General features: G+C 39.2%; 1 protein-coding gene across 3 annotated transcripts in view; it reads right to left on the bottom strand.

Moving 5' to 3' along the window:
- Positions 1-6514: 6514 nt before the first annotated feature.
- The window catches only part of LOC122813994, a 256454-nt gene continuing 252930 nt past the window's right edge, over positions 6515-10038 (bottom strand). For all 3 annotated transcript variants that reach the window (XM_044086568.1, XM_044086569.1, XM_044086570.1), the window contains one exon: positions 6515-9289. In XM_044086568.1, coding sequence (XP_043942503.1) covers positions 9221-9289 — 69 coding nt within the window. In that variant the 3' untranslated portion in view covers positions 6515-9220. The remainder of the gene's footprint in view (positions 9290-10038) is intronic.

A 10038-nucleotide genomic window follows, 5' to 3' on the forward strand; every position in this document is an offset into this window, starting at 1 on the left:
AAGCCTAACAGGTGGTTGAACTCCCTGGTTGTCAGAGACTGAAGTAGAATGATGGTCTGGAAGAAAATGGTTAGACAGATGACTTTCTGAGGGGGCAAGGAAGCCAACATTTTGTATATCTGTAATCTGCATCCTAGGAAGACATGGTCTTGTGAAGGAGTGAGAAAAGATTGTTTTTGGAAGTTTTTAGAGAAGCCTAGTCTTTCCAGAACAGAAACTGTAAAATGAAGGATCTCTAGCAGAATGTCTGGTAAAGGAGGCTAGAGAAGGAAGTCATCCAGGTATGGAAAGATTTGAATACCCCTGAATCTGCAGAAGGCAATTACAGGAGCTAAGTATTTTGTAAAGACCCTTGGTGCTGTAGACAGAAAAAAGAGCAAGGCAGAAAATTGCAAATATGGGGAATCAATAGCAAAGTGCAGAATTTTCCTGTAAAGAGGATGAATAGGGATGTGAGGGTAGGCATCTTTGATGTCTAGAGACACCATAAAGGACTGTGGAAGAATGAGAGGGAGCATAGTGTTTAAGGAAAGCATACAGAAGTTTGGAACCTTCAGAAAGGTGTTTAAATATGACAGATCTAGAATGGGGTCTCCAAGGACCATCTTTTCTGGGGACTAGGAACATTCTTGAGTAGAATCCTTTTACACTTTGGGAAAGAGGTACTTCTTGAATGGTTCCTTGAGAAATCAAGATTAGAATCACCTGAGGAAAAAAAATTCAGCTGGTCTCTTGGAGGTTGAGGAATACCCCCTGTAGGAATTAAGAGTTTTCCATACCATAAGGTATCCTCTGTGTATAATAGAAAGAACCCAGGAGTCTTGGGTGATCAGTTTCCAAGCAGGAAGAGACAGGGAAAGATGTAAAGATAGTGGGATCTGGATACAAAGAGATTGGTAGTCACAGACTACCTGGCTTGCTCAGAAAAGGCTGCTTCTGAACAGGAGAGGTAGTTGAAGAAGTCGTGGAACTGTAAGATTTTCTGGCACTTATTTTACCCCTGGATAAAGAAGGTCTGGATTGCTTCCTAACAAAAGGAGTTTTAGAAGGGTAGTTCCTTTGAAATTTTGGAACTGGAGACACAAAAATATGTTGTTCCTGGAGTTCCTTATCCTTCTCTTGCAAGGACTTAAAAAGTTCTGCAGCTGCAGATCCAAACATGGTCTTAGTATCTAAAGGAGCGTCCATTATTTTTGCCTTGATATCATCTGGAAGTGGCTGGAGCCTCAGCCAAGAGTACCTCCTCAAGACAGAGCCAGATGCAGCAGCTCTGGCAGATGCTTCAACTGCAACATAGCTGCATTTAATGGAATGATATGCCACTTGGGCAGAGGAACCCAACATGTAAGAAAGCTGTGACTTAATGCCTGAGTCAGGAAGCTCAGAAATGAGCTCAGTGGCTTGAGAAAGGAGAGCTAAGGCATATTTGGTCATGTCTGTTTGGTAGTTTATAGCCCTAAAGGCAAGGGTGGCCAAAGTATGCACTTTTTTTCCCAACCTTTCCATAACTTTACTTTCCTTATCCGAGGGGGAGAAGGGAAGTTGAAGGCAAAAGCTTTGAGGGTTAATCAGCAGTCACTTAGACTGCAGCTGGATCTGCAGAAGGGCAATTAAATAAAAACTTCCAATCTTCTAGCACTTTTTAAAACCTATCTGGCCTTTTAGGGGCAGGAGGTTGCGAGTCTGGACACTTAGAAGTAGAGTATAAAGCATCCAAAAAGGCTGGTAACATTGGAGGCACTGCAGATGGCCAAAGAGAATCCAACTGTAACAGGTCATAGTATCTTTTTTGCACCTCTGAAACCTGAGAGCAATCCCACTTAAAAAAGTTCTCTTATCTTCATAACAGTCTCACCAAAGGTAATATCCTCCCTGGGAGATTCTGTACCATTTCATTCCTTCTCTGGGGAAACATATCCCCGTGGACAGGAAATCTGGGCAGAATTTGCCAGAGATTCATCACCAGAGGAATCATCTTCATCTGAGGAATCCTCAATCCTAATTCTTTTTTGAGGAGAAACTGGAGAAAGGGAAGGAGAAGGGAGAGGAAGAAGAAGGGAGCGAGACCCCTGTAGACTGCCTAAGGGCCATAAAGACATTAAACAGCCCTTGAGAAAAGGCTTGACAATCTGCAAAATGTTCTTGAGTAGAAGGAAAAGCATTCTTTGTTTTCTGCTTTTTCTTTAGTGGAACATCCAAACAGTGATAGGTTGAGTGACCCAACGTAGGCCTACATTTGATAATGTTGCTTGGAACCTCTTCATGTACAAAAATTTGCGGTATTCCATGAGGACCTTCAGAGACTATGAACCTGGGCTTCCACTGTGCATCCATTGTGGACATCTGCATTTTCCCCAAGGACCTGTTAGCAGGATCCTTTGCAGCATCCACTATGGTATCCACAGAAGAATCACCATCTTCCTCCAAATGGGTCTCCAGGCCAACACTGGCCTCAGGAGAGATGTCCAGAACTGAAGGAGGAACAGAGACCTCAGGCCTAAATTTCTTGGCCCTTTTTAAAACAGTTTCCTCTGAAGGGCCTGACATATGACGTTGCAAGCTAAACACTTAAGGCATTGGTTCTCTAAGTATAAATTAAGAGATGCAAGACAAGTGGGAAGGGTCTTAGGAACAAAAGCTTTGCAAACAGGACATGAGTTATGGTCGTGGTTAGGGTCTAAACAAAAAATGCACAGGTCATGGGAATCCTTATATGGAATTTGCCTTCCACACTTGCCCTTCCTAGATGACATATAACCTCAGCAAAACAACAGTGGTACAAAAATTAAAGAAAAAAAAAAAACAATGGGGCACTTATCTGATTTGGAATCAGTAACTTCACTCTTGAGCAAATGACCGGAGAATGTGTTCAGACTGGTGGTAGAAAAATTCAGAGGATGGTACGTGCCAACATCTACTTTATACCCGACGTCACTTTATGGATGAAGTTGGATGGGGACCTATGTGCGATGTCACACATACCTCACAGTAGCTTTAGAGTTTTGTATACTGGCTGGACGTTTGGGACTGTCTGTAGCAAACTCCCTTGTGTTATGAATACTGCAGGACATGAATAGAAGGACATACAAATGATTTTTACAGTGTAGGGCTATCTTTACATTCTGGCTTCCTTGAATGTTACAGTAAGGAGGCTTGAAGTATATGCCTGTCCAATGACAAAGAAATGATGACATCTCTGTTTTTAGGCAAAGTTAATGAAATGTGGTGGAATTTAAACATTTTCATTTTTGTTTTTGCATGTAATTTCTTAATGTGTAATCTACTAGGTATTTCAGAACCTTGATATTTGCATGGCTGTTCCTTCAAGTTGAATTTCTTGATTACATCTGGAGAAGTGTTGCAATGTCAGTACACTTGACAAAATCAAGTTTGCACTCCCTGTTGACAGATTGGTGTATAAAATCATTCACAGAAGTAGATTGTGATTAAATTATGAGATGTGTTTCATCTTCATTTCACAACTGAGATGCATTTGGCATTTGTGGTCTTTGTTCAGTGAAATTATGTTTTTAACTTTTCCAAAAATAGTAATTGTTTGAAATAGGTTGAAGTCAGTCAGAGACATATTCTCTTCATTGAAAACATCTTTTGAAATCTTTAAATAACAGTTTAAATAACATTTTCTCTAGTGTGCAGTGATCACTAATCCTACAGGAGCTATGCAACACACTCTTGTTATACAAAATCTACACCAGAGTAAGTCTATTTAAAAATGAACATTATAAAGGCATACTTACCAATCTAAACCACAACACTTATTCATGGCTTAGTTAGTGAGCAGTGTCCATGTCTCCCTCTCACCCCCCTCCCGGGAAAAAAAGAAGAGAGAGAGAGAGAGAGGCCACAGTCACAGAATGGTACATTTGCATCACTGGTGTGCTTGCCTGCTTGTAACACACAGTGGCAAGGAAATTGAAGTTACCTTCACAGAATGCTATTTGACTTTTCTGGTTTCACAAATTTCTTCAGAAACAGAATGCCTCATGCATGTTTAAAAATAACGTTCTCTTGCATGTACTACTTAACAGTTACATTAAATTATTTCTTTGCACATACTTTAGTACAGTATTTGTGAAGTTAAAGGGGGCATCATTAACTACTTGTAAATGCATTAACAAAACTGCTATAATCAGTAGATGGTAAAAGGTAGTGTATACTTTTGTTACTCTGCTGTCCTAGTAACACTGTAAACTGCTGACATGCTGTTTGGTTCCAAGCAGGCAGAATTAACAGCATGGAATGCTGGTCAACCACATTCCAGTCACACGCTGTGGTTACCATGCAGTAAGTCCATCATACCAGGACCTAACAAGCATAATATTAAACACATGGAATGCAGGAGTGCAACATTCCAACCATGAATCTAAAAAAAAAAAAAACAATGTTGTGAGCTTTGCTTTTGCTACTAAGTAATCCATTGACTGTAAGAAACAGATGTTTTATTTATAATATGTGTACATTCAGTAGAAACTCTTTTAGCTGTTAAGTACCATCTTATAAATGGTATTTCAGTTATTAGCAGGAGGTAGCTGTGTAACTTCATGAAAGTAGCATTTTGCATATAAAACGTAGTCGGCACTAAAGCTTGACTGCATTAGTAGAGTCATATACTGATGACAGACTGCAGCAAAACCTTCACTGTAAGGGTCATCATTGGGCAATAATCACCATTCTGAAAGTATTAACTAAGGGGTTATATGCATCACACATCAACCAAGCAGTGATACAAATGACAACCCTCTTGCGCGTGTCTGTTTCGGGGGAGGGACTGCCTCAAACATTTTGGCATGGAACCCTCACTGGTACTTTTAAAGACTATCAGGAAGACTTGGAGGGTGGTAGCATGCTCTGTACTTTACTGTTTGGGTTCCAGCGGTGCTGCAGTTCACAGCCTCCTTTACATTGATTTCCAAGTACTTTATTCGGAAACAGGATCGTTCACACACTGCTCTGTATTTTTATGCACGATAAATTGAACACACAGAGTAGCCTTGGGCAGATGCATACCTGTAGGCTCAATTAAAACTAGATGGGGGCTCCTGCAATCAAGCCCACCCTTGTTTCTAGTTTTTAAGGTCCTCTTGTTTGAGTATTACCCCACTTTATCCCATTCAAGTCCTGACCTTTGTTGTCACAAGGCTCAAGTCCCGACCTTTGTTGTCACAAGGCTCAAGTCCTGACCTTTGTTGTCACAACGCTTCTGTGCTGAGAGTTGTTGCCTTTCTCTGTTGCCTCTTCTATTTGTCTAGATTGTGCCCTGTACTGACAACACCCCTAAGGTGATGATGAAATGTTCTGCTGCTTTTTGAGACGTGTTCTTCTTAGCTGCTAAATTCTATAGGACCCTATTCCTCCTCCTTTCCTTGGCCAAATACATAATGCTTAAGCCTGCAATGCCATTCACTTTGTTCTGCAATTAAAATTACTGTTGAAAGCATTGATGACCCCTCCTACCCAGGCCCCCACCTACAGTTAAACAGATACATTTGCGCAGCTTGTTCTGTATGTCTGTAGGTATCACATTCTATCTAAAGGTTCATAGGTGTCTACTAGGCTGATGGCCCTGGGGCCTTTACAAGCCTAGCCATAGGATTACCCTGGCATCATGCCACCTGACCTTAGTTCCTAGTGCCTCTGTCGAGAAGAGCTACTGGAGTTATCCCCGGGGTGAATTTTCTATTTTCCATCCACTCATCAAGATTTCTCTTGAAGAGGATCAGCAAGGTGCTCTGCTTGACATGTATGGGAAGTCTATTCCATAACATGGGCAGTCTCTGGGTTATGAATCCGTCCTCCAAGTACATTCTGTTGATTGTGGTAATGAGGTTGAGGTCTCTGGAGCGTGTGGTGTGGAGGGATTGGGATTTCTTTAGATGTAGCATTTCTAACAAAGCTGGGTCAGACATGGCTTTGTAAGTCAAGCAAAGATTGCCTCTAAGTAGGCGATATGAGACAGAGAATAGTTGGAGTTTTTTTGAGTCTGTCCATATAGAACAAGTGTTTAAGGCCTAGGATCCTCTTTGTGAGGTACTTTTGCGGCCTTTCCAGTTGTTGCAGGTGTCTATCTTTTGAAATGCTTCCAAAGATGTTACTGTGGTGGTGTGATGACTTGTGTGTTTGTCCAAGTGGATGTAAAAGCAGTAAAACATTCAAATGTCCAGTTTGTTTCTGACAGGACTCTTGACTTCTAAGTCACTTTTTTAAAATTTAAAAGAAAGATATTATTGCGTTAGATTGGAAATTGTTAAAAAAGTACATATAATAAATTACAACTTACAGTCTAAACATAGTGAAAGTTAAGGGGATTGATTACAATGTGTGCATAGTGAAACTGCTTCAATGAGGTTTTATGAACAATTAATCGAGAATTTAGAGACATTTTATATACAGATTCATATACTTCCTCTATTTTACAGTGGGTCAAATTCTTGCAAGTACATACATCTAATTAAGCTTTCCTTTGCAGAATTGTTTTATAGACATTAGCTTGCTGTTGGCATTTTATTTTTTACTTATTTGTTGATTAGTTAGTTCGGGAGGAATTGCCATAAATGTCTTCCTTTCAAAGGCTGCCCATTTAGCCTCCTACAATACATAACACAGAATGTAAAACAGATGGTGATGTTCCATTATTTTGTAACATACAGGCAGATGTAAAACTAGAACTTTAATTAAACATGGTATTGTCACACACACAGAACTTTAAGGCAGTGCAGGAACCTTGCTGTGTTCCCTGTTAGACACATTACACACTTCACGAGAGATGTGCACCTTCCTCTCATCATAATCATGCTTCAGTTTCTGTGAACTATATACAACATAAGCATGTTTTATTTTAGATAGGTTATACTTACAAATATGTAATACATTTTCACACCACCCAAAGTTAACTATTTGTGATATGAATACTTAATTTTACAAACGGTTACTTTTGACTTACAATAATGCTAGAAGACTGGAAATTACTTTATTGTCTCAACAAGTGCACATCTATGCATTTCATTACTACTGTTTTGACAGCATGGACTTTATCCTGATTAATGTCAGCACTTGGTAGGTGTTTCTCATTCTCACTGTAGTATTTGTGGAGTACCAGTACTCCTCATTATTCATTGTACATTCAGCTTGGTGTCTCAGTCCTTCTCATTATGTGTGTACAATCAGCACAGAGAATAGGTACTTCTCATTACTCATGTACAGTTAGCTTGGCGAATCGGTATTTCTCATTACTCTTGTACAGTCAGCATGGTCAATCAGTACTTCTCATTACTCGGGTACAATCAGCATGGAAAATTGTTACTTCTCATTACTTGTGTACAGTCAGCATGGCGAATCGGTACTTCTCATTACTCATGTACAGTCAGCATGGTGAATCGGTACTTCTCATTACTCGTGTACAGTCAGCATGATGAATCAGTACTTCTCATTACTCAGGTACAATCAGCATGGAAAATTGGTACTTCTCATTACTTGTGTACAGTCAGCATGGAGGATCAGTACTTCTCATTATTCAGGTACAATCAGCATGGAAACTGGTACTTCTCATTACTTGTGTACAGTCAGCATGGAGGATCAGTACTTCTCTTTCCAGCTTAATGGTCAGAATAGAGTATCAGTATTTCTCATTACTGTGTGGTCAGCATGAAATAAAAAGCATTTTGTAGCCCATGGTCTAGTAAGTTGACCAATATGAATAAACATTATTAACATACTGACAATCACATTTTTTTTTATCAGACAGTAGCAAAGACATTTTATTGTAAAAGATTGTGAGGCTGGCATCTTGGGACAGCAAGTTGTCATGCCAGAAGTCTGACTTTATATTATCCCCCCCCCATTAAGTTGGTGGTTCAGAACCCATTGGACAGATACCAGTTCAACACACCAAGGTTGTGAATGTAATGTTCCACAGTGGCTGTGACAACATAGATTCTTGATTTGACAGAGAGAATCCAAAATTAAACAAATGTAAAGTTTCATAAAAGGCTTGAGGTTAAGAATATTGTGACTAACTCCAGGAATCCTTAGCTGCTTCACAGAATCAGATTCTGAAGGCAGGTAAAGACTGCTTTTTCCTTGTAACCTGCCCCTTTACCTACATAATGGGAAACCTGCAGGACTTGCAGACACCCACAAGCTCATTTTTTCCATCTCAAACCTCAAAAGAATTAGATTATGTATATAATGTATTCTTGACTTTTTTCACTGGTTTTGATCCTATAGCCTTGTCAGGAAAACTGTTCCTGTCATCTACCACCTTTTCCTTAAAAACAAGCTTCCTTGTTTCTGCCTTAAGCCATCTACATTGTGTCTGCTCTTAAATCTCTCTCTAAGTCTCTTTTTTTAATAAATATGTTACTGACCAATGCCATGGATTTTCCTGAGCTACTTCAGTGTTTCTCCCAATTCCTTTGTATGCTTCCTTTGTACACTTCTCATTACATAAGACACTTGCCTAATTTCTCTATATATATAATTTCTGGAGGAAGCTGTGTGCTGCCTCTCTTGCCCTTTACTGAACTGTCTTAATGCCATCTATAGTCTTGTAAAGAAGAGACCTGTAGAGCGTCAAGCAGTACTTCTGCTGGAGATTACCAGGAAATAGTCTCAAGTTTTTGTGTTATAACAGTGAACTCCGTGGGACTCAGTGAAGCCTCTTAGGAATGTCTTATGTGGTATGCATTACTGCTTACCTAAGGTTTGGACCAGTGACATATAAAGTAGGATAGCTTGATCAGCTCCGGCATCTTTCTGCACTTATGTTGTATGGATTTATAACAATTTCACTGTTTCTTATGGTATCTCCCAGTGACAATGGTGTTGCTCATTTTTATGAGCAACAGTGCATCTTACAAGTATGATAGACTCATATGAAAAAATACAGTAAGATAGGTAGGTTCACATGTGAGCAGTCCTTAAACTGAATTGCTGTGTTCATACATTTTTCAAAACGCATTCTCCCTTCACTCTTGCTGCACACCTTTAGAAACCAGAATCATTGTCCACATTGAGAGCTGAATTTGTATCTGAAGTCCCACCCCAGAGGACTGCATTTCTGGTAGCTTGTTGCAGCCACATCCTGCATTTAACTGCAGTACAGAGTGTATCAAAGGTGAGTAGACAGAGACTTCTGTCTGAGGTTCTGGGGGACTAGTTTCAGCATTTAGCAATTCATTTGTTCCCAGAGCAGTGGTAAATTTCACACAGACATCACTGTTCTGTTAGCTTCTGCGCAGGGTATGAGATCTGGCAACAATGTTCCATTCTCCTAAAGAATAAATTAAAAAACATGACATTAAAATGATAATTATGAACGTCTCAATTTGTTAGCTATATTTTTAGTAACAATTACTTTAAGTCAAAAACAAATGCATATTTTTTGTTAATTATAATCTTCTCAACTTGTTAGCTAGACTTTAAAACAGTAGATATTAAACATGAAGACAAATATGTGTTAATTATGAACTTATCCTTAACCTGTTAGCTAAACATTAAGAACAGGAGCCATTAGTTTAAGGCTAAAACAAATTATACTTGTGTTAACCTTACTCTCCAAATTACTGCTTTTTTTAATAATTTTAAGAGATTCTGTTTTCCATTCCTTAAGTGCAGCTCTCAGCTTATTCAGTAATAACATTCTTTTATTGGGAGGAAACTAAAGTATTGCCTAAACAAATGTAGCTAGGAAGGTGTTTTAAAATGTACCAGACGAAAACATGGTGTTCCTTCTGGTCAGCTCCTGGTATTTTGAAATAATTATTTATGATAAATTTGCTCAGACAAACATGCAATCCCAGTACACAAACACTAACAAAACAAGCAAACAAACAAATAAAAAAATAATCACAGTACTGTTCTGTTTTACATTTAACTGTTACAAGTTGTACCTGATGACATGAAGGAAAGGCTGTCAGGTTTCACTCTGTAGGTATCACTAGAAGGAAAAGGGGTGCAATAATTAATTTTAAAAGGGTACTTATGAGATGCAGCTTATAGTGTGGGGTACAGTAGTAGAAA

The sequence above is a fragment of the Protopterus annectens genome, chromosome 10.part0 (assembly GCF_019279795.1).
Source record: "Protopterus annectens isolate FY-2018-M chromosome 10.part0, PAN1.0, whole genome shotgun sequence".
Taxonomy (NCBI): domain Eukaryota; kingdom Metazoa; phylum Chordata; order Ceratodontiformes; family Protopteridae; genus Protopterus; species Protopterus annectens.